The 27,653-nt window shown below is 41.3% G+C and overlaps 4 protein-coding genes across 11 annotated transcripts in view; 2 read left to right on the top strand and 2 right to left on the bottom strand.

Moving 5' to 3' along the window:
• Window positions 1-12,380, bottom strand: part of LOC143342525 (serine/threonine-protein phosphatase 4 regulatory subunit 1) — a 154,141-nt gene extending 141,761 nt beyond the window's left edge. Inside the window, exon 1 of one of the 2 annotated variants that reach the window (XM_076766497.1) lies at window positions 12,327-12,380. The gene's annotated coding sequence lies outside the window, so the exon portion shown is untranslated. Of the gene's footprint in view, window positions 1-11,748; window positions 12,083-12,326 lie in introns of those variants that run through there. The other variant, XM_076766498.1, reaches the window with a different exon arrangement.
• Window positions 12,381-12,975: 595 nt separating this feature from the next.
• LOC143342448 (RING finger and SPRY domain-containing protein 1) lies at window positions 12,976-17,520 on the bottom strand. 4 transcript variants are annotated; one of them, XM_076766347.1, is made up of 12 exons: window positions 17,013-17,520; window positions 16,802-16,937; window positions 16,318-16,656; window positions 16,029-16,194; window positions 15,778-15,960; window positions 15,622-15,688; window positions 15,410-15,550; window positions 15,206-15,321; window positions 14,985-15,128; window positions 14,682-14,899; window positions 14,293-14,553; window positions 12,976-13,978 (listed from the first exon to the last, which is right to left on the bottom strand). In XM_076766347.1, exons 3-12 carry the CDS (start codon window positions 16,530-16,532, stop codon window positions 13,891-13,893), a joined length of 1,599 nt encoding a protein of 532 aa, XP_076622462.1. In that variant the 5' UTR covers window positions 16,533-16,656; window positions 16,802-16,937; window positions 17,013-17,520; the 3' UTR covers window positions 12,976-13,890. The 4 variants fall into 4 exon arrangements, with proteins under 4 accessions (XP_076622462.1, XP_076622463.1, XP_076622464.1 ...); XM_076766348.1 differs by having other exon boundaries at window positions 16,318-16,937; window positions 17,013-17,133; window positions 17,261-17,520; XM_076766349.1 differs by having other exon boundaries at window positions 16,318-16,510; window positions 17,013-17,517.
• A 349-nt stretch (window positions 17,521-17,869) lies between these two features.
• On the top strand, window positions 17,870-22,511 carry Pan3 (Poly(A) specific ribonuclease subunit PAN3). Of its 4 annotated transcripts, none has more exons than XM_076766343.1 (9): window positions 17,870-18,278; window positions 19,343-19,606; window positions 19,760-20,017; window positions 20,099-20,474; window positions 20,577-20,693; window positions 20,758-20,997; window positions 21,082-21,364; window positions 21,630-21,984; window positions 22,262-22,511. In XM_076766343.1, the coding sequence occupies exons 2-9, from the start codon at window positions 19,529-19,531 to the stop codon at window positions 22,376-22,378; spliced, it is 1,824 nt and encodes a 607-aa protein (XP_076622458.1). In that variant the 5' UTR covers window positions 17,870-18,278; window positions 19,343-19,528; the 3' UTR covers window positions 22,379-22,511. The 4 variants fall into 4 exon arrangements, with proteins under 4 accessions (XP_076622458.1, XP_076622459.1, XP_076622460.1 ...); XM_076766344.1 differs by having other exon boundaries at window positions 17,870-18,582; XM_076766345.1 differs by having other exon boundaries at window positions 17,870-18,592.
• A 3,982-nt stretch (window positions 22,512-26,493) lies between these two features.
• Window positions 26,494-27,653, top strand: part of LOC143342530 (uncharacterized) — a 63,018-nt gene continuing 61,858 nt past the window's right edge. The window contains exon 1 of the mRNA XM_076766508.1: window positions 26,494-26,880. The gene's annotated coding sequence lies outside the window, so the exon portion shown is untranslated. The remainder of the gene's footprint in view (window positions 26,881-27,653) is intronic.

Raw genomic sequence — 27,653 nt, 5'->3', positions numbered from 1 at the left:
AGAAAAAAAAAAAAAGGGCCGAAGCGCGAGACCGATCGATTACCAGTCGTGTCTGAATTTAGGTTAACCGAAGGATCGCGAGACACCACGGCGGTGAGAGAAGACGCGAGAGAAGCTGTCCGCGATAAAAACGGCACGGTAGGGAGGGGGATATTCGCGCGGAACTTTTCTATTATTCACCGCGGACGTACTAGTCCTTCTAGTAGGCGATATTTTTGAAAACCGGGTCACAAATCGCCGATATGTCACCGGGCTTCCCCATAAATAATTTACGCGGCGTTCGTTTAAATCGCCCGGCGGACAAAAATTGTTTGGCCGTCGGCCCCGTGAACGATCGTTTCGTAAACTCTGCCACGTAATCGTTGATTTGTCCGGAGAGAAACACGACGAAGCGTAGAGAGGCGGTAGGTATCAACGCAGAAACGGCGACCACGAGGGTCAGGATTAAATATAACCGTGGCTCGGGCTATTTATAAAGATTAACTTGTTGGCGAGATAACGAAGGAGGAGATGGAGACAACGGCGCTAAATTGTCGCAACAATTGCGCGGGAACCGGCGCATTCCAGGGACGAAATTTCTCGTGCCGTTTCGAGCTTTGACCTCGATCCCGTCCGCTCTTTCGTCAGACGACGCCGTTAAATCCGACGGGGGGAGGCGGCGCGGGTGGGTTAAAGCTTTAAAAATACACGAAATGACGTTCGGGAGTCGCGCAGGAGGCGATCGATTTACCCGGCTACGCGTTTGACGTGGTCGAAAATGACGTAATTACTTCACGACGGAATAACTTTGGCCGCCTCGACGATCGTGGGTCGACCGAACACCGTTCGCCATTGTAATGGGAAAACGTCGTAACGCCATGAACCGTCGCGCGTGGGGGTGTTTCTATATTTCATGTAACGATTGTTTAACTCGCGAAAATATTTTTGGACGATTCTACGAGGCGATCGATGTTACCGAAATAAAAATTTACGGCGAACGAAGCAGCAGGTCTTGAAATACAGGGTGCTCGGACACACCTGGGAAAAATTTTAATGGGGGATTCTAGAGGCCAAAATAAGACGAAAATAAAGAATATCAATTTCTTCACTAAGGCTTCGTTAGTAAATTAGTAAGTTATTAAAAAATTAAATTAAAAAATTTCAAATCGTTCTGAAAAAATTATTTTCAGTTGCAGGGGTAAATTACAATCATTTTTAGTCATTAGATATACCCTCGAAATCCTACCCACTTTCGAGAAAAAAATTCGAGGTGTGAAATTTCTCGACAAAATTAAAAAATTTCAAATCGTTCTAAAAAAATTATTTTCAGTTGCAGGGGTAAATTACAAACATTTTTAATCATTAGACATACCCTCGAAATACTACCCACTTTCGAGAAAAAAATTCGAGGTGTGAAATTTCTCGAGAAAATTAAAAAATTTCAAATCGTTCTGGAAAAATTATTTTCGGTTGCAGGGGTAAATTACAAACATTTTTAATCATTAGACATACCCTCGAAATACTACCCACTTTCGAGAAAAAAATTCGAGATGTGAAATTTCTCGACAAAATTAAAAAATTTCAAATCGTTCTGGAAAAATTATTTTCGGTTGCAGGAGTCAATTGCAATAATTTTTGGTGAATAGACCTACCCCCGAAATCCTACCCAGTTTCTAGAAAAAAATTCAGCACAGTCGGAACTTTAAACGTTAATAACTTTTAAACGAAGCCTCCATCAACAAATTAGTATTCTTGATTTTCGTCTTATTTTGGCCTCTAGAATCTCTCGTCAAAATTTTTCCCAGGGGTGGCCGAACACCCTGTATACATATTTGGACGCTCGAGGGGGGTCTACCTAGGGCACTGCAATCATCGAACAACCGTGAACGTTTAGATTATTGGCATAACGCATCGGGTGGCACGCTAAATTTAATGAAACGGTCGACTGCGTTTCGATCATACCGCCTGGGCGTATGCTCAACGACTGGTAATCGAATCTTAATCTCTTCGTAAGTTACGAACCAGAGACACGAATAGTGAAATTTTGATCTGTTTTAAATTTCAAAAAAAAAAAAATGCATTTTATCCTGGAACAAACCGGAATTTTACTCGCGAAGCTAACGAGTGTTTTTCAACCGGTCTTGGTAATTCGAGGTTTCGGTTAACGGGCGGTGCACGATTTTCCTCCAAGACGCCTGGAACGCTACGCGCGGCGTCTGGAATTTTATTTACACTGCGCACCCACATACGGAATGCATATACACGGAACGACACACAGACGACACGTGCCTAAAAAGGAGGCGAGGAATGCCAGGCTCGTCCATTGAGAAGCTAGTTTCCACATTTACACGCGGTGCCTAATCGGACGACCGGCTACGAAAAAAAAAAAAATAAAAGGAAGAACAAAAGGCCGGGGGACCCAGTGTGCGTCGACGTTCGCACGCGAGAGACCTGCGCGCGTGTTCGTTCCGAGAGGCCAAAGGGAACACGCACCAACTAAGAGAGAGAAAGATCAAGAGAAGAGAGGAGAAAAAAAGAGAGAAAAGCGAGGGTGGCGAAGAGAAAGGTGTTACGACACATCCTTGGTCGTTATCTCATCCCCCCTAAAGACACCTGATAACACACCAGCTGTACACGCTCCTATGCACGGCGGTACTTTCACGTTGCATTCACGGCGACCGTCCATTCTCTTCGGCCCGGATTTGATTAATGGAACCATCGAGCGGTTCTTCGAATAATACGGCCCCGTACGCGGCACGATTTGTCGTACAAAATGGAACAACGACAACAGGAAAAATTCTTCGAGGCGATTTTCATCTAAAATAACACGTACGAACGATTTTCACTCGTTAAACATTCGCTACTGCCGGTTAAATCGATCTTCGATAGAAGATTAACACTAGATTTACGGGCATTGATAGCACGTATATTCATTGATACCTCTCATGATGACGATTACCTTAAAATACGATTTTTCTTTTAATTAGAATATGTATTCATGCCATTGCATCAATCAAATTCAACGTAAGTTGTTAAAAAATAATATTTACGTGTTCTGCAACTTTAAATATGGAATTGATGGCTTCCGTAAATCTAGTGTTAAGGTCGCTGTTACAGTTTTAAGCGAAACTATGGCGTACTATAATCCATTGACTCGTTTCTGTTTTTATAGCGATAAAAACAGTCGAAAAAATAATTCAGCAGAATTGTTCTGCAGTTTTCGAAGACCAGCGATAAGGTGTTTAAAAATAAATTTTAAAATAATCTCGAATAAAAAATATTCTGAGAAAACTATGAACAGAAGTATACTATCCCGTTAAAGGTTAAATCTCGAATCGCCGGTATTGTTTCTCTATCACGACCGGCGTCGCGTACGTGAACGCAAGGTTGACCGGGAACTCTCGAAAGTCACGTATACGGTAATAATTACGCGATCACGTATCGGTAACCGGATCGAGAGAACGTACCCCGAAAGTCGAGCGCGTCGCGACCGCCAGAACGGGAGACGCCCGTAAACTTCCGGTTTCGTTTGGAGGGCGCGGTACCGTCCGCGAGTGAACCGCGCGGCGTTTAAACGGTTTTCGAGACTCGCTCGAGACAGAAACGAGATAGAAACCGGAGATTCCTGCGGTGAAAGGGATCGAGGTTAGACGCGATACAGAAACGAACGTCGCGCGGAACAGCACCGGCTCCTAACAGACTTCCAGGACTCGAAACGTTTTCGGTCAGATAAAGGTTGGATGCGTACACCTTTGATCCGTGTCCCTTTGAGGGGCGACTGAATGGTCGGAGTGGTGGGGCGGCACTTTAGTTTCACAGTGGTTGTCCCAGTGCCCTTGTGTGCGGTCGAAAAATTAGCTAGATTGTTTTTTTTTTCCTTTCTCCTCTCGTTCTCTCTGTCCGTTTCTCCCCGCGTGGCCAAAAGCGAACCGAAGGGCTCGTGGGGGGAGGGGTCCATCGAACGTTTGGGCCAAGGCCGGGGCTGTCGGAGGAAGAGGAGATGGAAGAGAGGCGAGTGGCGGAGAAGGGTGCGTTTACATCGAGCTTTTCCGTTTCCGAGGTATCCATCGATCCCTCCGCGAACGAGTTTTGTAACCCAATCAAAACTTTCCCCAGTGCCGTAATAAAGTCCCTCAAAGGGTTATCCCGATATTTCCCGATCGGGTAAGGCGTTTTGCGCTTATCCGCGACTGAGTAACCCAAGGAACGCGAACAATGGCTCCCGTTGAACGTGGATTATCAGAGTGTATACGGAGGCGGAATCGATTCGACTTCCACGGCAGTGAAGCGGAAACATCGGCTACGATCGGGGGAATCGCGAGACGGCCCCGTCGAAGCGATCCTAACGCGACGAAAAAGACGCTCGAAAAAAGTCGACGAAGAAAATCTTGTCCTCGACGCCCGTTCTCCATCTATGTCCCCGTTGCAGCGGGACCGCGGAGGATGAGCTCTGCTTTTAAGGCGAAATCTGCTGCCCGCTACCGATAGCTCGAAACAATGCCATCGAGATGGGTCTCTGGGAACGATACGGGGCAAAGAAACCAGTACCGCGGTCGTCATCGACGATGTCGCGTCCTTCCCGGAGGTCGGTCCACGTGATGGAACGCGGAAGTGGCGTCCAAGATCGACGTCGTTACCGTGAGTTTTACCTCCCACCGCCGTTTCTACGATTTTCGCAGTTTCCAACCGGCAACTCTAGCCGCGAAAACGAGCCCTACACTATTATTACTACTAACACGTTCGTTGGTAGACAAAAACTTTCTAACGCGAAATAAAAATTGAAAAATAGAGAATTTACGAATATATCGCGTTTGGTAATTTGCTGGTAAAGCGTGGCGTTGCATGTTACCCAACGATCGTCCTGCCGGGTCGTCGCAAGGGCACGTAAAGGTAGAAATTCCAGGCTGCGACCTTTGATCTTTCTCGAACTCGTGACCCAAATTTTTCCCAACTACGTGTTCTCCCGTAATTTTTATTTCAATCTTTCATGTTAAGTTTACGCGACAAAGGGCAGAAAACAATCGATATTTTAAGGTGCACGAGCGAGAGAAAATATACAGGGTATTCAGCCACCCCTGGGAAAAATTTCGGGGATTCTAGAGGCCAAAATAAGACGAACAGTAAGAATACCAATTTGTTGATGAAGGCTTTGTTAAACAGTTATTAACGTTTGAAGTTCCGACCGTACTGAATTTTTTTCTCGAAACTGAGTAGGATTTCGGGGGTATGTCTGTTGACAAAAAATGCCTGCAATTGACCCCTGGAACTAAAAATAATTTTTCCAAGACGATTCGAAAGTCTTTTCTTCACCCAAAAATTTCAGCACCTACCCGATTTTTTTTCTCAAAACTGGGTAGGATTTCGAGGGTATGTTTAATGACCAAAAATGTTTGTAATTTACTTCTGCAACTGAAAATAATTTTTTTAGAACGATTTGAAATTTTTGAATTGAATGGTTTATAACTTTTTTACGAAGCCTCCATCGACAAATTGGTATTCTTAATTTTCGTCTTATTTTGGCCTCCAGAATTCCCCATTAAATTTTTTCCTAGGGGTGGCCGAACACTCTGTATATCGGGCGAAAGGTCAGCGCCACGAGTCGTGACTCCGGCGCGGGTCGCGAAGTCCAGTTACGCGGGAGGGTTTAAGAAATCACTGGCCCCGAGCGCGCGTCATCCTCGTAATTCGTTCCGCGATCGATGAATCCCGACGGGGTCGACGGGCGCCTTTTTACGCGCGTTTTTACCACCCGTTCCGCGGATCGATAAGCGGGTGTCGTTTATCAAATTCGTCGGCGGGGGGGGGGCTGGTCGCGGGAAAACGTTTTTAATTAGCCGCGAGCGCGGAAAAGCGACGAGAGCGGCCGGCGTAACACCGGGAAACGGAACGGGCGCGGAAAAGAAGGGAAAACTTCGACTCGTTATCCGGGCACGATATAACGGGGCTGGGTGGGAGGGGGGGGGGGGGGGGGGGGGACGAGGAGGAGGCGGATGGAGAAAGGAAATCGATACGGAAGAAGAGCGAGAAAGGTCGAAGATGAAAGTAAAGAGAGGGAGGGAAGGACAGAGAGAAGAGAAGCGGACTCGCGCTCGTTTCTCCTTACTCGTTAGTCACGGCCTCGTCTTTATGAATGGGTTCGCTCGTGGCTTACGAGGAATCGTACTATCTCTACTACCGCCACTTTCTCGCTCTCTTTCCCTTTCTCTAACGGGGTGTCAGACACCGTCCTTCTTCGGAGGGGGAGGAGGAGGAGGAGGAGGAGGAGGGCGGACGGGCGGGGAGGAGGGGGGCTGTTCCTGCGAACCCTTACACAGAGGCAGCGACAATGGAAGGCGGCCGCGAATCGATCGTATTACCTCGCAACCGCCGCCGCGCGTCCGGCGTCGTCGTCGACGTCGTTGTCCGTTTGCGAAGGTCGTAACGCTTACGAAACAGGAAAACCGGTGGGGGGACACGTCGAGTGACGTCGAGAACGATTTTCCCGTGGCGATAATCTCGAGTCGACCGGGAGTATAGATTCGCGAACCCTTCTTCCGCGACAGATAGGATAAGCAAACGATGACAAAATGTCCGTGGGGCTACGTAGAAAATATTCTAACGTCGCTCTGGACGAGCAATAAATCAACCGTTTCCCGATCTCCGGGGCAGCGCGTTCGAAACGAGATCCTCACCCGTCCCACGGGGTTCTCTATTTTTTCGCGCGATCGTGGGGCCGCGATATCGCGCGATGGGCGCGCGCTACCCTCGACAGGGCGCGGCCGATTCTCGATCGCGTCTTCCTCCGCTACGGCAAGACGCGAAGGACGGTGGAAGAGGGGTCGAAGACCGAGGAGGAGACGACTAGGAGGGCGCGGAGGTATCCAGGGGGTGCTTTTATCATTCGTATCGCGGGCCTATTTCGAAGCCCGAAGCCTTTTTGCCTTTTCGTAGGTCCGACTCTCTCGCGTCTCTGTAACGCGAGACGCGCGTCTGAACGGAGACAGAGTTACGGTTGCCGCTTGTACGCGAACGCGAAAGAGAATAAGAAATCGTGGGGCTGCGAGAGGAGAGGCGACGGAGGACGGAGAAGACGAAGCCACTGGTTCAGAGCGGAGACGAGGGAGGTCCGGATGGTATTCGAGGAATGTCATGTAATAATCGGGCCGCCATTCGAGCGTCCGTTCTGACGACAGGCGGCGCCACCGCTCGGTTCGACTCGCCTCGGTCGTCGCGACCGCTACGACAGAGGGTGAACCGATAGGCTCGCGAGCAAACGGGGGGGATAACGAACTTTCGAGATGAATTGGGTCGAAAGCATCGCGATTTTTCAACTGCTTCGTTCGCTCGAGGAGGGGTGTTCAAACTGCATAATTTTGATCGATTCGATTTTTGAAGAATCCTTCTTATTAATCCCTCGCGTTGGAGGGACACAAATTTGAAAGTGCCACGGGAAAATGGAGGCGAAAAGGTACGTATAAAAGCACATCGGAGACTGGGGCATCGAAACTTGTCCGAACTCGTAAATACAGGAAATCGATTGTACGAGAAATCGTAACACGTACGGGCCGTTTAACGCTAAATACAGTTATGGTCGCGCTGCTCCTTCGGCCGAAGACTACCAGGACCGACACTCGTGCCCCTTGGTGACCTTTGACTACCGTATCCCTGGCTACAGAGACAGGTCACTGGCAGAGGAGAAACGCGTATCGTTCCGGACACATCCGGTCTTGGGATTCGATTCACGCGAGCCGAGAATGTGCCTTCGTAGCCTCGAATGCGAATTTAATAAAGAGAATAAATCACTTTAATGTAACGCGCCGGCACGTCGCTACGGAACGAAGGGGTGACGGGAGCTAAGGGGGTAGAGAAATTCAACGACGAGGGGAGGGGACGGGAGGGCGAGCGAGTAAGGTAGAAAGAGAGAGAACAAGAAAGGGGGGGGCGAAAAAAACCGGTATTTTTGCGTCGAGCACGGAGGGGTGCATTTCGTTGCGATTATAAAAGCCGGGCAACCCCCGGTGTGTCTAGACGACGTGGCCTCCTATCAAAAACAGACCACCGAACTGAAAAGGCTGAAAGGGCAAGGAACTCCTCACAATGCCAAGAAATTAAAGTTTCTCTGTATATCCACCTATACTCGTCCTATGCCTCTTCCTCTCCCTACTTTCGTCTTTCTTTTTTTCCTGTTCTTTATACGTCGCCTATCCTCTTCGACCGATGTCGACGTCGTACCGGGAAAGGAGGGGGGGAAGAAGAAAAAAAAAGAGAAAGAGATCACTTTGCCGATAAACGCAAACAGAATAGGGAGCAACGTACGCGCCAGTTAAAGAGATTGCTCTCTTTCTTCGCGACAAATGTTTCGCAAGGACTCGCAGAATTCGTAACCTGTTGGAGTTCGATCGATCGCGTCGCGTCTGCGTCGATGATCCTCCCCGTTGCCTCGCTCTTACGAAAATACGCGTCAAATACGTCGCGCGGTACACGAATCGCAGACGAGAACGGGGGCTGGACTACTTTTTAATCGGTTCAGTTATCCAGGCCACCGTTAAGGGCGTCTTCTACTTTTGAAACGTTAAAAAGGACCACTTATTCGCGATTTTTCTTTCTCAAACGCCACGATGACTAACCCAAACTTTGCACGCTCGTTTGTACGTACAGGTAAACCTCCTATAACACGGTAGATAGGTGTTGTGTGAAACCGTGTTATATGAGACTCAGAGCCGATACAAAAAGGGGAGTTACGTTCCGAAAACTTATTGAAAACAAATATTTTACAATTAAGCAACTTAATTTTTATGAAAAATATAATAATATACAGGGTGTTTGGCTAACCCTGGGAAAAATTTTAATGGGGGATTCTAGAGGCCAAAATAAGACGAAAATCAAGAATACCAATTTGTTGATGGAGGCTTCGTTAATAAGTTATTAACAATTAAATTCAAAAATTTCAAATCGTTTTGGAAAAATTATTTTCGGTTGCAGGGGTCAATTACAATCATTTTTGGTCATTAGACATAACCTCGAAATCCTACCCACTTTCTAGAAAAAAATTCGAGGTGTGAAATTTTTCGACGGAAAAAAAAAATTTCAAATCATTTTGGAAAAATTATTTTCGGTTGCGGGGGTCAATTACAATCATTTTTGGTCATTAGACATAACCTCGAAATCCTACCCACTTTCTAGAAAAAAATTCGAGGTGTGAAATTTTTCGACGGAAAAAAAAAATTTCAAATCATTTTGGAAAAATTATTTTCGGTTGCGGGGGTCAATTACAATCATTTTTGGTGAATAGACATACCCCCGAAATCTTGCGCATTTTCGAGAAAAAAAATTCAGTACAGACCGAACTTTAAATGTTAATAACTTTTTAACGAAGCCTCCATTAACAAATTGGTATTCTTCATTATCGTCTTATTTTGGCCTCTAGAATCTCCCATTAAAATTTTAAAAATTTTAAATTACCCCCAAAAAAAAATATTTTAATTTAACGCAATCTTAATTTAGTAAATTATAATTTGTTTATATATTTTCATGTAAAGCCACTAGAGTTCATTATTTTAAAGTAATTTAGTTTTTAAATATGTTATACAAAAATCATGTTATCCAGTGCTGTAGAAGTACAATGTTTTACAAAGGTTTTCGCAATTTTCTTATCGTGCTATAGGATGCCGTGTTGTAGAAGGGTTACCTGTATTTTTATTTCGTAAAGAAGAAAATAATTGTATGTATCGTAAAGAAGGTTCGCTGTATCTAGACGCTAGCACGAAGGGGTTAAATTCATTGTAATGTAAGTAGTTTTCAACCGCCACCGGTAGCCGATACACGACCGTCCCAGATTGCTACCTCGAAGACCGAAATTCGAATCCCGCAAGGGGACTGTTCTCTTATACAATTTCTCGAATCGAGACGATAATAAAAGATAAATCTACCCACTGTACAAATTGCAATAAAATACAGAAACATAAGCGAGGAAGAAAATTGGCGGACTAACCTGGAAAACTGTTTAAACGACAACCGATAGACCCGATGTTATCTCGTAAGCAACTAAACGCCTGCTCCCGATCGTGGCTCCCCCTTCGAAGTTTAACATTCAAACAATGTCTGCCGCCTGTAAACTCGCTTCGACGTTCTAATAATTACACGTTCGTTCGGTACTACGAATTTGATCACCTAAACATCGTTCGTACACGTGAGCTCGGGGGTTTCGTTGTAGTCAGCCTAGAATTACGAAGCGACTCGCAAATATGACGATATTGTCACGCGAATCAAAAGAAGGATTCATTGATACCCGAGAAACGTACGGCCCCCGCTGGCTGTCACAGCCAGTCACCGAATAATTTGCATAATCGCGACTGATTACTATCGTTTACCGTGGCTCCCGTAGCCATCCAGCCATATGTCGGACTTTGAAAAATTCAACGAACGTTCCTCGCCGACGCGCGATCGCTGATTATCGTCACTTCGAAATGAATCAACTGTAAATTCAAACTCATACCGTTCCGCGAATCGTTTGTTTCCCGGTATCGTGATTCGATCGATATCGCCTGAAATGAATGACGGAGTCGCGAACAGTCGAACGAAAAAGAAGAAAAAAAGAAAAATTCTACGCGCGTTAAGTCCACGATCGGAAGTATGAATCAGGAAGCGGTGTGTCACGTGCTGCTTTTGCACGTCATCAAGTAGGATACGCGAGCCATGAATCGTAAAGGATTACTCACGTAAAAGGAAACTGTACGAAGTTAACGATAAACGTATACTATCTGCTTTAATATTAAAAGAATGCGTGGTCGAAAGTAAATTTGAAAGTGTCGGTCACCGGTGACCACCATGACAGTCACCGTATTCGTGAGATCGATAAGAAATCGAACAACTCGCGACGAGTATGACAATTTCAAGATCCGCGCGATCTAGATCGAACCGTTGGCTCGAGAATCGAAGGGCACAGGCCCGAATGTTTTTCTATCTGCTAGCACCGAGACATACAAGTGAGCCGAGCTGATAAACGACCTCTGGAATGTTAGATAAAACCGACTAGGGCCAACGAGTTAGTTGGCAGCGACAGTTGACGAGGGAATTTGTGTGTACGAGAACAAGAAAGTAAAGGTAAATGCCCTACATTGGTAGATTGTCGATTTTATCAGAACGCGGGGTCCAGCGTGCACCCGATAAGTGTTGGCATAACATATTTTTGACTATCACGCCTGGTGTCCGCTTATATTGTCGATACACAGATCGACAAAAAAGAAAAAGAACGCACGAAACTTTTCTACACTTTGATATTTCGAATTCGTACCACGCTTGAATCTTCGATCCGAAGAAACATTCGCGAAAAGCTGTATCCTGAAGTAATAATCTGGTTTGGTTTTCTACACGACAGATGGCACTAGCAAATAGATGGAAGTCGAAAGATCACTAACCCCGACAGGCGAATAACCGCGCATTAACTCTTTGTTTACTTCAGCCCTTCGAAATACTTTCACTCCGTTCGATTTAATTGGTCTTTACGTTTCTGTGGGGTTTATATACACACTGTAGCCCTATATCTAACAATATACGAAGTAACGAAACGAAAGGAATGATGTTTTTCGTCGTACGTTAAATCAATATTTCGAAATTGTTCTCTTGAAAAAGTCTTACGTACGACGCAGTAAATATTTTCGTACCCGTACGAAGAACCCACGTTCGATCGCCCAAATTAAACATATTAAAAGTTAATCAAAGTATTCTTCGCATTCTTCTACCCGATAAGATAGAAATAAATCTTGTATATTAAGAAAATAATGTACGTACTCGTTAAACGTCATGGCATATCGTCAGGCATAGGTTAAGAACAGAGGTCGCAGTATATCCATTCAAGAAAGATTAGGAAGTATACGGTACTTCGATCGGTAGAGAAAACTCACGGAAAGTACCGAAGAAAGATAGGAACAATACACGAGAACGTAAAGCGACCGCGTGACCTTTTTCTGTTTTCTCCCTTTTTTCAACCACGGTCGAGGTAAACACAGCACGGCATGTTTTGTGGCGCCCCCTAACCGATAAAACGCCATCGAGACGATCTCGTGTCCCTTGCTCGCGCATGTGAGACTCACGGCGTGACATACGGGTTACAGTCAAACTGCAACGTGACACCCGTTCAAAGGTGTCGGAACTACGCTGTCATGGATGGCAATAAAGCTGATAAGCCGACCTAACCTCAAACACTTTCGAGATAGAACGTACTTAGACGAGCGTGAGTTTACGACCACGCCACCGCCACGCACGCCAGACACTGGCATGCTTCGATGGTGGGGCCACCGTGCCGAACGGCCGACCCCTTCCGCGCACATTTACAACCATCAAAAATGTATTTCCGTGTCAGTACTCACCCTCGTCTGAGTCGTCCAGGTCTTCTTTCTGGATGTAGGATGTATCTGAAACCCACAAACACCACGGGTTAGCTGAAAATCCCTCGTGTTTTTGGACAGCCTCGTTCGATCCACAGGCACTCACTCACCCGCCATGTTGCAACAAACTGCAACGCGCCCTCGTGGCCATGCGTTTAACAATCTGAATCGAGATATCGTTTCTTTAATATTGTCCGCGTAGATATCGATATTGCCAATTTTAATTTTCGTTTCAACGGTTTCTTAAATTTTGAAAGTATAACGGTGTGAAAGCTGCTCGACTGTTATACGAGAAAAACTCTATATTTTCAATCGATATGTGGGATTAAGTCACGAATAAAACATTGTTTCCATCGGAATGTTTCTTCAAGCCAACAAAATTTGTAAGTAAATTATTTTTGTGGTTATTATTTGTAGGAATATTAAATTCATACTGAAGAGATTGGAATCGAAATTACGTATGCGATATAATGTGACAGATTTTAGTTTTATTTAGAATTTTCACAAAATTCTGAATTAATTTTAAATAATTGTGAAAATTTGCTAATTAAACTGCAGAAAGGGAGTGCATATGAATAATTTCTAAACTATTACAAAGCAATAAATCGTTTTTAGGTTACGAATACAAAATATATAGAAGTTGTGACTTATATATTTAATACATAAATTGGTATCTTAAAGAATAAGAAAGGAAGTTGTGAATAAAAATCAACAATGTTCATAGAAAAGTTTTGCAAAGTTATACATGTGATAACATTTTATGTCTTCACAGGAAAATAATATGAGCTTTATATATATATGATTTTTTCAATATATATATATATATATATATGATATATATACATATATGATTTTTTTTCAATATATACTACAAGATATTAATATTTTACAATTCCCTAACATAAATCTTACATTATAGCGCAAATTTAGTTACTTGCTTGTCAACATTGACAAGTATAGTTAACAGATAATGCAGACTTTCATAATTTAAGAGAGAAGAAGAAAAAGAGTGAACCAGTCACAAACGTTAAATTGGAAATATACAATATACATTTGTAGCAATTTAAATGTAAATTGCAGATATTATTTCTTTGAACGTCTACAATGTAAAAAAAATATTTAAATTTCATTTCGCTATTTTACTTTAGATATCTAAATCAATGCAAACTGTATGTAGACAAAACCTAGGGAAGGTAGTTTGCACAGCCAATAGACATACGATCATATTCTTTGTTGCTTTGAATTTGTAGAATAATAATTTGTATATTATATCTACATAGTCGAAAACAACATTCAGAATAATACACATCAGAAATTTAATGTAATTCGATGCAACTTTATTATCTGTGATTGATTTGTAGTCCTTCTCGCGATTTAAAATACTGTATTGTAAGAAAAGAAATGCACAGAATAGTATAGTCATATTCAATACGTTACGCTTATGGCGTTCTGCAAGTGTGATTATCTTGTGACAGTTCCTGAGAATTGTGTAATGTGAAAAATGTAGAGGAAGAGTATTACGAAATGCTGGTATGCTTATGCTGTCTCATGAATTATCAAGAGCTACTTCTTCGATTGTAGCCCTGCACATTGGACACTCTAGCAGCTGATTTAAACACGTTTGGCAAAATCCTCTGAAAGAGTATTTATTTTTATATTCCATATCAACTATGCGTTTAGGTAATAAGATAACTGATCCTTGCTTAATGCAGTAAAGAATGCTTATTGGTACACGCGTCGCATTTACGTACATTTGAATATGTAATCAATTATATTATATTTTTAATAGTTTCTAACTATACTTCCATTTCGTTATGCTCGTATCAACGCTTTAAATATTGCTATTTAAGAAATAGGAACGTACATTTTACATGAACATAGGCATAATATGCTTGAAATTAAGACCAAGTAAAAAAAGGATCAGGTGTAATAAACGTGGGTATATTACCTGTGATTGCATGGTAGTAATATTACTGAAGCTCTTTGGTCGAAACACAATGTACATGAATCTTCTCTAACGTTAAGTTTTGTCAGTTGATCTAAGTATATGTGTCTAGGAAGCACAACCTTATCCTCAGGCTTCAAAGAAGCATAATCATTGAATTTTTTATATTCATGAACAGTAGGAGGATATTTAAATGGTACATTTCCAAAATTGAAAAGACACTGTTGGAATGACATGAAACTGGCTGCTGCAAAAAATCCAGACCTGAAACATTTACGACGCGAATTGGTTATTTCAGTCGTGTTAGCATTAACAGTCTGATCGGATTATATTAACCATTTGCCGACACTCGTCCGCAAAGGATTAACGTATAAGAACAAAAATACACATACTTGGCTGTATTGAAAACTTGAACACATGGTTTGAGCGGAACACCGTTTATAGAGAATATTATTTCTAATTTGTCCAAGTCTAATAAACAACCTAAAATATCACCGGGTTTCCAACGCTGCATATCGTGATATTTTTCACTTTTTGCATCATACCAGATTAGTCTGCGGCAACCATCATAGGCCAAAGAATATTCATCATCACCTATACCACAACCTTCCTAAAATATCAAAATAAAATAACGAAAATCTCTTTCTTCTGTTGGTGCCGACTGTATAGGTTAGGATAAAAATGTGAAATCTTACATGATTTAAAAACGTGCTATGTTTTGTGGCCCACCCAATTTGCATTACTCCTGTAGTTATTACAAGTGTTTCATAGTACCAAATGCCTGAATCTACTTGAAATGTACATCTTACACTTTCAAATGAATATGCATCACATCGCGCCTATGATTTTAATAAGGACAGTGATAAATATACATAAATATTCCTTAATAAAACACACAGCATACAGAAAAACTTACTTCCAGACCATTGGGTGATATTTTCAGGTACTCGCTTACATCTTTTGTATTCAACATAACATTAATACCAGTCATATCAACTGAATCATGAGAATACTTTCTACCTTCTATTAAAACTGAAATAACACAGATATTTATATATTTTTCTCGTTTCACTGCTTAGATTCTTTATTATTATATGTAGCATAAATTCGTAATGCTTACATAAGTTATCTAAACACCACTGTGCACAGAAACCTACTTGCCGGCGTACATAATGAGTCTCTGTTGCCCATTTTTCCAATTCTAAGAGTGGATTTGGATTTTCTGCCATTAAACGTTTTTTGATTGTTATTTTATTTTCACCTATTAACATATAAAAGTAAAGTAATTCACAGTAGATTAATATCATTAAAGTGAGTATGATTAATACTTACTTGTTTGTGCAAACTTTTCTAAAGCTATTAGTGAATATAATGTAACATAAGGATCAACATCTTCTCTCTGAAATTAAATGTAAAATTTAATTAAATTGAAATGAATGTTTAACAGATACTCTTCTTACTTATCATAATTATGATTATAAAACATACAAGATTTGAGATGAGATAGTCTAGGGTTATGTCAGATAATATTGCAACACTCCTTGGCCCAGCTAATTTTTCTGCTATACAACCCAATACCACACATATATTACATTGCTGAGTTGCACTAGTTTGTACATTTCCTTGTTTTTGTGATGATTGAAACATATGTGACAATCTTAAAACTAATTCCTAAGAAATTAAAATAATTATATAATGCATTTACACGTAACCATTAAAGTACAAAAATGTAATTGTACCTTTGAAGGTAGTGGACACTCATCTAACAGAAGTGTAATGAGTGAAGGACCTAATGGGTTACACATGGGAATAACATTAACCATTGAACTAACTACTCGTATCCATCCATCTTCATTATCAGCAATTGCATGTAGTTTTAACAATGCACGTGGTGGTTCTTGTCCACTGAACATACATATTTGAACAGTTTTTAATAGTAGAAAAACTTTAAACACTCTAAATAATAAATCTAATAATGACACATGTATGTACTTGTACATAAAAGAGTTTAAAATTCATGTTACTCACTCATCAACAAAGAAATCAATAACTTGTATTGCCTCAAGTACCAATTTATCAATGTTAGATGAAGTTGGAAGCTTGAATATTGAAGCAGTTACATCGTCAGATGCAACTGTACCTACGCGTGATTCCGATAACACTGAATTTTCTGCAGTTGCATCATTATGTCCACTATATACCTCATGTTCTTCTGGTGTTTCTTTACACAAACAATTCCCCATTCCCACAACTTTATAACAATACTTTCAAAGGCTTTGTATCATATATATTTTCTGATATTTGCACAATTAAGTGACATGTGTACTATTTAGTATTATACATTCAATATAATTAAAAGCAATTTGTCTTAAAAAAAAAACAATATTATCAAACACTCTAATTTACATATGTATGTAGAGCCATACACATTAGAATTCAATATAAATAGTAAGCTTTATTGCAGTACATATTAAAAATATATCATAAAAGAAACATGCTTTGTTTAACATACTTAAACAAATCTATTTTTCACATTCTTGTTTTTCTTTCCATTCCTTTCAAATACATAGATAAATGTAATTTTCCTCAAAAATATATAGCATTTAAAAATCAGCTTACAGTTAAAATTTTGAATTTGTTAGAATAGACTATCTGTAAATGGGAAACGATTAATGACAATCTCTTAAACAATTTATTAGGTCATGTATGTGAATATTATATACTTGCTTGAGAGCTGTCATTTGGTTATGTTTTTATAAGAGCCAAAGGCTGCCGTTTCGGTCTTCATCAACTTTTTCGAATCACGTATTTCATGTTGGAATGTGGAATATCATATCCACATTACTTTTATTGGGAGAAAAATAAAAATTCAAATGTAATTACACGCTTTGAATCGTATTTTTTAGGTTATGTTCGCAATAATCTTCAAAACAGTAATCTCAGCATAACAGGATATACACATTATATGTACCGTCCATAGATGACTTGTTGGCTAGACATCTACAAACCGAACAGCACAGGGGTAAAGAGAGTAGGTCGCACTATGGTTCTATCCTACTCTGTCTCGATACATTTCGCTCGCGTCCTTTGTCACGCGATAGAATTGTCTCAGCCAATAATGACAACGCGTGTGAGGACAGGCGTCGCTATTACGCTACAGCCAATCAGCGTGCCTAACCAACAAGTTATCTTTGTATGGTACTATCTTTTGCGTAAAGTGCTTAATCTTAAATCATACATAAGATAAACCTTTGAACGTCAGCATATCTTTTTAATTTTGCAATTGTTTCATTACCATTATAAATGTTAAAATATTTCATTAATACATCCTTTAATTACGCCTCAAATATTCAGGCAAATTTTCTTACATGAATTTGTATAACACAAATCTCCTACTAACTCATACTTGATTAATAAATTTTATTAGATTGATAAGTGTACTTCGGAGACAGATAAACTACAGAAGTATTGTAAAAACACACTGATAAAAATATACAAAATAAATTTTGTAAGGTATTTTTTACACGAGTATAGCCAAGATCATATACGTATATTCATACATAATAACGATGAAAAGAATTTCAATTGATCACTATCTTTATATACGTAACAATTCATAAATGCTATTAATAATACAAATATGAAAATCGAGGAACATTAATTTGAAGCATGGCCGCCATATCGAAGGGTAATCTGCCTTAAAACGATAACGTATATCGAAAGAGTCGAAATCGCAAGCTAGTCGCGGTCCGTCTGGTACTTAGCGCGTTCGAAAGGTAAATATACAAGTCGCGTCTAGCGCGCCCGGAGACAAGCCGTGGCAGAGAGACAGCTGCTCCGATCGAAGGACATGAATAGGAGGGCGGAAGGGAGAGAGGAAGAAAGAGAAAAATACGAGACCGAAGCAAAGGGAGAACACCATAAACATACAAGATTGGATTGGTTCTGCTTTCTCCTTTGTCTGCTGGATGGAAACATGTTATAACACGGTCAGACTGCTACTAAATCGCCCTCTAATTGTCTTTACTCGTTGCTCGCGTTTACCATCACGTATTGCAAACATATCGAAGAGATCGGAATTTTGGCGCCGTACACCGACGCGACATCAGTGACAGCGTAAATGGTTATGTTAACGCGGCGTACTTTTTGTACGCATTTCGTCGTACACGTACTCGTATTTTTGATTCTTTCGATCATCTGTCCTGCATCGTTGCACAATCGTTTAGATATTTTTTCCCATCGAATTCGCGCTCACAGTGAATAATTCCTCGTCGCCAGTAACGTGGAGCCAAGGTTATATCCTGTGCGTCTTTTTCGCTGTATTGTCAAAATCAGCTGCCATTGCTATAGCGTACGATTCCACTTGTACTTCTCGGTTTTCCTTTCCTTTTCCCTTTGTGTTTTCATTTTTCTTTTAACTGAAACCGCACTCCTTGCTCACGAAATTTCATTCAGAATCGACAGATCTTGTTATTTTTGCCGCTCGCAGAGGCGTACGCGGCAAGTTATTTTTCTTCGTTCAGACCGAGCGGTACATTTCGTCAAATTTACATTTTACGAATGCTAGTAGACGCAGACTAGATCTAGAATAGATTAAATAAAATCGGAGTATTTGTATGCATTTTGTAAACGAGTCATATTTTGTTTTTAATTCATATTGTTCTCATATTGTTTTATCTCCTGATAGCATTCAGATTTTTTAAACGTTTTGAAACAATGCAATCAAATAGAATACAAACAATACTATTAATTATACTCAATTATTATTGGTTAGATTTAATGTAATGATATTTCTCTTTTTAATTTTCTTGAATTTTTTTACAAATTGTATACGGTTACTCAAATTTTATACATAGTTTTCTAAATTTGCTATCAATGAATAGTTGAAAATTATATTACTAGTAACACTTAAGAGATAATTGAAATATGTAGTATTATGAATTCTACTTTGAGACAAATTTACTTTGCGACGATTGCTGTAGTCTATTGTTAATCTCTATCTTTTTATTATAAGTTTTCGTCTTCACTCATGTATCTATAAGATATGTTACAGGATTTGGAGATTGATATCGCATCGGGTATCTATATTATAACAAAAGCAAACAGTTGTGGTAGAGCACATTTGTTAATTACAATTGAGAGAAGCAGGTGCAAAGGGATTTACGTCAGGGAGGAAAATAGAAAAGAGTAGAAGTGAGGGTTAAGCGTGATAGCGGTAAATGCAGTGGTTGAAGGAGAAATGGACCCATCAATGTTTGTTGCGTACACCACTCAAACAAACGGCGTTCCACTGGAGTCCAAGCTTGCTACCTACATGGTAGTGTACTACTCATCTGCAATTTATTTGAGGAGAGTCAAATCTTAGTAAAAGTTTCCATTTTATATCATCTAATTAGATATAGTCTCAAATCAAATATAATGGAGAACAACAACATGACACATAATTACTTTATTGTGTATTTTTCGATAGAATCGTCAAAGCCCAGGGGTAACTCTAAGTACCACCGCCATTACAAAACATTTGTCGAATCTTTCTCTGGATTCGCAGAAAAAGGTAACTGCCAGTCCAGAATTTGTACCTGGAAGGAGTCTAACTAGTAGCAACAGCAGTTCTCCAAATCTTTTCAATAATTCTTATCATTCGCAAGAGAATGTGGGCGGTACTACTTATTTTTACCTTGGGAATGCCGCGACCGATACTGTTGGAGCCGAGGAAGGAACTGAAACTGTAAGCAAGTTTAACAACAGTTAATACAAGTTCGCTTTAGTTTTTGTTCCTTAACCGACTAATAACATTTTTTATTGACAGATTGTAAATGTGGGAGCAGGTCAGGTAGGCTATGTCTATCCAGGTACACCTGCGCATCTTCAGCCAGTGAAACCAGTGAAACCTCCATCGTCTAATAGCTCTTCTGCTCCTTCGACACCGCCTCCTCAAGCGACACCTAGCTTTTTTGTCAGTGAAAGTTTGCGAATCGACATTCTTCAAAAAAATGCATTAACATTAGCACAACCTGATGTAGTACGATTTCCCGACTTACCAAACGAGGTAGATAATTATCATGAGCTGTGTCCACTAGAACCAATCCATAAACCTGCCTCAACGATGCTTGGATATCAAACGTCAACGTACAAAGCTACTAGCATTAAAAGCGGTACGCGTTATTGTTTACGTCGTATACATGGTGAGTTTCTTTTGTTTTTTGTTTTACTATCAACATGCAACGCAATTATACGGAAAGAGTCGAGAACTGATACTGAAATAAGGACATTTCATATGTTCTTAGATTTCAGACTTGCTAACACGAAATGTATGGTGCTGGTAGATATGTGGAAACGATTATCGCATACCAATTTGGTGCAGTTGAGAGAAGTTTTTACTACCAAGGCTTTTGGTGACCATTGTCTGTATTAATGTACTAGAAAATACAGTAAATTTACTTTTATAAAACAATTTTATCGTTACAGCCATGGTATTTGTTTATGATTATCATCCTGGTTCGGAAACGCTACTAAATAAACATTTCTCAGCTACTGAATTAAATGGATATACGGATCCATTTTCTTCGGATCCCAATGCTCCCCGACCTTATAGTCATACTAAAAATACCATTTTGAGACAACAACATAGCAGTATGCTACCAGAGAGTGTCATATGGAGCTATATAATTCAACTCACTGCCGCGCTTCGTGTTATACATGCTGCTGGTTTGTATACTTCAATAATATGTTTACTTGTACTTCAGATTTACAAGATACATCATCGAACGGTGTTACAATTGTGTTAAATAGGTTTGGCATATAGATGTTTGGACCCCACAAAAGTGTTGCTCACATCGCGTACAAGACTTCGTCTAAGTTGCGTGGCCATACCGGACGTTGTTACATTCGATGGAAACGCAGCAAATCCACTCTCGCTTATACCACATTATCAACAGGAAGATTTAATCGCTCTAGGAAAGTTGGTGTTGGCTTTAGCATGTCGCAGTCTCCTTGCCGTCCATCGCGACAACATGCAAGCCTCCCTTGAGCTCGTCGCGCGTTCCTACTCCACGGATCTACGAAATCTCATTCTGTTCGTATACATTTTACCTTTATTATACAGGATGTTTTGCTAAAAATGAATCACACTAATTTGACGCGTTTTATACGTGCTATTATTTTTTTTCATTGTTTTTCTCGCTCAGTTACACGTCAGTGTTGTTTAATTTGGCACGCACGAGTTAGTTTTTAATACAAAAGCAACACTTTTGATGGAAGGGAAAGAAGTAACATAGTTGATACGTTACTTTGTATGTTCGCGGTAACATTCGTTCTCATATAGAAATACCATTTTATAGGTATTTACTTTCAAATCAAGCACGAAGAAGTGTAACTGATCTCATGCCAATGATAGGAGCACGATTTTATACGCAATTAGACGCGGCTCTGCTTCGATCCGACGTGTTGGAAAATGAACTTGCCAAGGAGTTGGAAAATGGGAGATTATTTAAGTTACTTGTAAAATTGGCCACTATTAACGAAAGACCTGATCTTAATATGGAACCTACGTGGGCAGAGACGGGTGACCGATACATGCTCAAATTGTTTAGGGATTATGTTTTCCACCAGGTAGCAGCTGATGGAAGGCCGTGGTTGGATATGGCGCATGTTGTATCTTGTTTAAATAAGTTGGATTCAGGTTCTCAGGATAAGGTATATTCTTTTCCTGAACCATATTACTCATATTTTAGCAATGTACACTGGCTTCAAAAAGATTTGTTCATACTACTGGAAATGTGTAGGCGCGCTTCGACTTCCGATTGATAGAATGCAGTTGGATGTGCAAGCTGATTGGCGATGACTTCGGTACATTTGTTGCAGTATGAACAAGGTTTTTTTGAAACCAGTGTATGTACATATAAAATACTTGTTCGTGTTTTAGGTTATCTCGTAATATGTATTTTCGAATATTTTTTTTATAATCTTATAGATATGTTTGATGTCACGAGATGAACAAAGTGTATTAGTAGTAAGTTATGCAGAATTACGGCAATGCTTGGAAACCTCATTTGGAGAACTGGTACAATCTGCAAAAGATGCTGTCTAAGTCTGTGTCCCTTTTTTTTTTTTCATCAATCGACCAGACAGTACATACTCCGAACCATAAATGTGATATCACCACTTAGCGGTACTATCATTTTAATCTTTATCAAGACATAGGAGAGTGAGATTCGTCCCGAGGATTAAGTTCGGCGATAAAGAACTAGTACGTGATCCAGTTTGTAAGCATGATTTCAAGTTAAATCATTAGATACGTGCAGAATGCATTCTGGCACTGCCATTCGAATGTAATATATGTGTACAAGGGGATCATGTGATGATACAAACTAGAAGAGTGTTTGAATTTTGCTGCGGAAGCTATTAAGGTACTATACCGAAAAGAAATAAGTGTACACAACTTAATAATGCAATGAAGTCTTAAGAGATCTTAAGAACAACACCTAAACACAATTGGTGTATAGGATAGACCTTAGTTTTTAGGATACAGCTGGTAAGCATTAATTTTGAAATAAATGTTTATTTTTGAAAGCAATCTTAATTAACGTTGTAATTATTTCAAAGCATCGATCGTTACCGAAAATCCATTATACATCCGTGTACTAATTTATTTCCATGTATCTTTTTTAGTGCCTGTGCATGATTCTACGCTTACGTTAAAAAAAAACGTAACGAGAAAGGCGTCGACTCGACAAAGAAAATCTCTTCGAATATTATTTGAAAACAGTCGACGTACTCGATGTTCATAAGAACCTTCTGCTTCGTCTGTTTCAGTATATCCAGTCGCCGATCTGTAGATTCGGTTCTTGAACTGTCCTATCTCCATTCCCTGCCACTCTCCTCCTCTCTTCGACTGCTGTCCGCAATCACTCAAACTTGATCTCATTTCCTTCGCACAATTGCACGATCACAGTACAGACAGACTTTTGCGCACACATATACACTACTTTGGGATGGTATCGCGGACATGGTCGCCGCTAGTGTTTTCTGCATAAACCTAATCATAAAACTGTTCATGCGTTTCCAACGCCCCGGGTACCGTAGATATATTTCTGTGTTAAACAACGACCTTTCTACGATCAGGGTAGATTAATTAATTTGGATTTTACAGGTAAGAAATGAACTTTATTTACAATTTTTACTTTTATTCTTCATTTGTTCCTTTCTCTACGAACCCTATTCTTAAAACGATATAAAATACAAGGTAAAGTAAAACATTGTTTGATCATAAGTCACAATATCTTTCGCGATATTGGTCGTATTTTTAATGCCTTATACCGACGCCCATGCATTTATCCTACGTACGTCCTGCGGATCGAATAAGTGTTTAACATATACGTGTATACGTCGCTGACCGTGGAGTCGAAATAAAAGGCATATCAGACATCTGTTTCTGTCCAAGACACGTCGACCGACGCGGCTCAACCCGTCGTTCTCCGCGTAATTGTCTTAATGCCGACGTGATTTACTCCCCCGCGCCGATGTCACTTCTGACAATCACTCCCCATGCACGTATCAGCCGCGTACACGTAGCATGATCGCGTGTAAGTCTTCATTTTATTCGACGTCAACCCGCTAACCCAGAGACGTCACGCGAACGATATTTTGCATCATTTTCACTGGCAATAAATCGTTCGCGATACCAATTTCAACAATCCCGTGGTCGCAATCGTTTCAATTGGGGTTCAAATCTTCGACACGCATTGTAGTCGCCATTAGTAACTTTTTCCCGCCAAACGAAATGTTTACTTAACCCCTTCGGACATCGAAGTAATAAATTTTATCAAAACCTTTCATTATTCGATTAGTTAGATAGTTTGGATCGTCGAATGAAAAACTCATAGAAATAATAATTCGTATTTCATCCAGGTTAATGCTAATGGGCTCATTAACCAGTTAACTGTGTCGCTCCACGTTAAAAGTGGGAATTTCTATGTCACGAAAATCGATCGATGACGAGTATAGTCGTCAAGCACAAAGTAAGTGTAGCTGTTAAAATATTGCATCAAAAAGTTTATTTTCTAAAATTTGTCATGACAAAAAATCCTGGCACTTCTCCATGACGAGTATACTCGTCAAACTCAGTTAACTGGTTAAGGTCTACCTAGCAAACTTTATTTTAGACGCAGCTAGATTTCCATCGACTCAGATTTTAGAGTACTCGAGTAAAAATTTTCTGCAACGAGCTAAGGACTTTGTCAACGGCCATCTGGCGGCGAATATAAGTAACGTCGTTTTTTATTTAACCTAAAACAATCTATCTGACGAATACGATCGAAATGGTTCGAGACACGACTATAACAGGATCGCGAGATCCTGTTTCCTTTAAATCCAGTTCAGCCGGTCGTTAAGAAACTTCGAATGCTCTGGTGCAGCGAACCCTTGCGCAAGCGATTTTTCTTCCGATCGTCCCACGATCGTGGAACAGGATTGCGCGGAAGGTCGGACGAAAGCGCAGTCGTCGGTGTGTGCGTTGAAAAGAGATCGGTCGGTATGCCCCCTGCGCGAAAAACCGCTTCTGGCGGGCAATTAAGGAACCAGCAAATGTATATGACCTGAGCACCGCGGAGGAAGAAGGTCTAGCTTCTTCTATGCGTTCCAAGAAAAACGAGCTACCTTTGAAACGTGATCGCGCAATATATGGCGTATGCGAGCGACTGTCTCGTTAACTGGTTGGTCTCCGGGCAAGCCCCTCTGCCACTTTCGGGAAGTCGAAGTATTCGCGGGAAAAAAATTTTACCAGAATACACTTATCGGGATCGTGGCCCGAATAAAACCGCGGGCAGACCGTTGGTCGACGTTGAGGTTTGTTAACGGACTTTTTCCCCCGTTACGGTTATCTCGTGCACGCTCTGGCATCGTATACCATGTTTTGCATTCGATTCGTTCGAATCGATATTCTTGCATACTCGCAGTCGTAGTTTAATCGCTACGTTGCGGAGATTAATCGTTCGCTAGATACGGGAAAGACAAGTTGGCGGATAATGTACACGTACGTGCCGCAGGAAATTTATGCGATCGTGTTAGTAACACGGTAGACGTAGGAAATGCGAGGTTTGTTAACGTACATTGTTTACTACGAAGATTAAATGCAGTTTAATTGACATTTTGACTTTATTTTTGTGGGAGTATATAGAATAAAAGAACGACTCGTTTAGTTCACTGTTTCTCGAACATCACGGGACACGTATCTTGTACGTCGAGATACTCGGTAATCTTTTTAGCCTGAACGGTAAAAACGAGAACATAACGCGAAGCATGTCGGTAAAAACAGTCACGAAGCACAATAGCATAAATTACGTTCCCTAATTTGAATCTTGTTTCGGCCATATTTCTTGCTCAGCATTCGTAAGACGCTCGCTCGAGAATGGATCATCGTTCGTATTTTATACTACTCAACCGTCTGCTATCTGTTACGGTATCTTTACTGTTTCCCGCGGATATCGATTCTCGTACGCGTTCCTTACAGTATATACGATATTTACTTAAATCCTCCATCCGCTTCTAGTGGTAACATTGTTTTCGTATGCGTTTGCTTCTACGGTTAATCTCCATGAACGATCGTCAAACAACAACGTTAGAACCTCTAATAATTACACATATCTTTCTCGTGGACACTGATCCACATTTACTCTTTGGATTACCCTTGTTTAATCCTGCCCAGCTTCCTTTCTCTATCTCCACTACTTTCAGCTTAACACCACAGTTACAAACGATTAGCAACATCGTCCTGACGTGATATTTCTTATCCTAACTAACTGCGACTACGGATGAAATTAGTCCAATAGAAACGCACTAAATAAAGTATTTTTCGTTTATTCAGCTGCTGAATATAAATGCTAGTATGGAAAGATATTGGCGTATTCTGTATTCGACGATGAAGCCAAGTAAAAGTATTCTGGGCTTGCATAGCTTCGTTGTTTAATACAAATGCCTTATTTCAGTAATTCTGTCCCGTAATTTTGTCCGCAGTGTACGTTCTGTTCATCCCTGACTGCGAAGGAGACCGAGAGCCAACGATGCAAATTAGCGACCCGCTACAGGTACGTTTGAAAATATCCTTCGGCGCAGTAGAGCGTTGGGGGGACGCTGGTAGCGGCAACCCCGCGCGCGGCTCGCGCGGGACGTTGCTGCTGCGTGGACTCGGAGGGATGGTAGAGTGGCACAGAGAGAGGAAGAGGCTGTGGAGAGCGGGTAGAGCGGTAGTAGTTCTGCCAGCAGCAACACGTAGTAGACGGTAGCACCGCGACGAGGACGCACACGGCTCGTACACGTTGGCTAGCACTCGGTAGACTCGGTTCAAGCCACAGTTATTCGGTCCGGTGGCGCAGTCGCGTTACGCGTATATTTTTTCGTATCTCCGACCGCTACCAGAGCATAGTCACCACTACACCACCACCACTACCACTACACCATCGTCGCCCGTTACCACCACCTGCATTGTCGAGCGTGTCGCACACGCGTAACGTCAGCAGGACCGCCGAGCATCGCGAGTTGCCCCTGGAAGATAAGTTGCAGAATCCAAGGTTCGCATCCACGAGACAGCGCGAGGTAAGCAACGCCGTTCAAGAGATATTATTCTCCCCCCTTGCGAAACGATCGTCGATCGTCAGCGCGAAAATGGTGGCCCTTTACGCGACTAGTTTCCGCGCGGAGGCGATCGCGCGTCGTTGACGAAAACGCGAACGAACGTTCCTGGAGCCCCATCGCGGTTCGTTCTACGCGCTCTCCGTGTATTCCCATCGATTTTCCACGGCAAGACCCGCCCTGTAATTTACCGTCCTCTCTTTCTCCCTGTCTGTCCCCCCCTCCTATCTCTATCACTTGAAGGTCTATAGCTCGGAATCGAATATTGTCGCGATTAAGCAGATACGAAGTACGCGAAGCCACCTTCGAAACGCGACCATGATACACCCTCGTTTACGGAGGACGCGTTTACGGGATCCTTTTTTCAGCGGGCGCGCGTGTGTTTTGCCGTCGACGATCGATGGACTCTATCGGCTTCTCTCTTTCACCCTCTATCGCTGAATCGTGGCTGGATGTTTTCGTTCTAAACGCGATACGTTCGCTAGACGACCTCCCGATGGACCGCGCGTCTTACATATCGATTCTCGATGGAATAGGGAGATCGAAGTCCGATCACGGTCGAGCGTACGTACCGGAGATTTTTTTCGCGCAGTCAACCAAAAACACCAGGCATTTGTATCCGTTATGTTTCTTCAAAACGATTCTCTTTCACCACGACTATTCGCGGTTTTTTCACAGACTACTTTTCGAGGGAAATTGAGCGTCTATATTTTTACGATCTCTCTATGAAGACGAAT

The sequence above is a fragment of the Colletes latitarsis genome, chromosome 6, assembly GCF_051014445.1.
Source record: "Colletes latitarsis isolate SP2378_abdomen chromosome 6, iyColLati1, whole genome shotgun sequence".
Taxonomy (NCBI): Eukaryota; Metazoa; Arthropoda; class Insecta; order Hymenoptera; family Colletidae; genus Colletes; species Colletes latitarsis.
This window is presented reverse-complemented; position numbering and strand designations above follow the sequence as displayed.

What these genes read in the sequence shown, in the direction of transcription:
- LOC143342448 (XM_076766346.1), bottom strand. Translation starts at nt 16,532, where the DNA reads ATGGGGAATTGTTTGTGTAAAGAAACACCAGAAGAACATGAGGTATAT. An exon ending in AGTGTCCACTACCTTCAAAG is followed by an intron (nt 15,961 to 16,028) that starts GTACAATTACAT and finishes TTAATTTCTTAG; the next exon opens with GAATTAGTTTTAAGATTGTC. An exon ending in ATAGCACGTTTTTAAATCAT is followed by an intron (nt 14,900 to 14,984) that starts GTAAGATTTCAC and finishes TTGATATTTTAG; the next exon opens with GAAGGTTGTGGTATAGGTGA.
- Pan3 (XM_076766343.1), top strand. Translation starts at nt 19,529, where the DNA reads ATGGACCCATCAATGTTTGTTGCGTACACCACTCAAACAAACGGCGTT. An exon ending in CCAAGCTTGCTACCTACATG is followed by an intron (nt 19,607 to 19,759) that starts GTAGTGTACTAC and finishes ATTTTTCGATAG; the next exon opens with AATCGTCAAAGCCCAGGGGT. An exon ending in TTGTTTACGTCGTATACATG is followed by an intron (nt 20,475 to 20,576) that starts GTGAGTTTCTTT and finishes ATATGTTCTTAG; the next exon opens with ATTTCAGACTTGCTAACACG.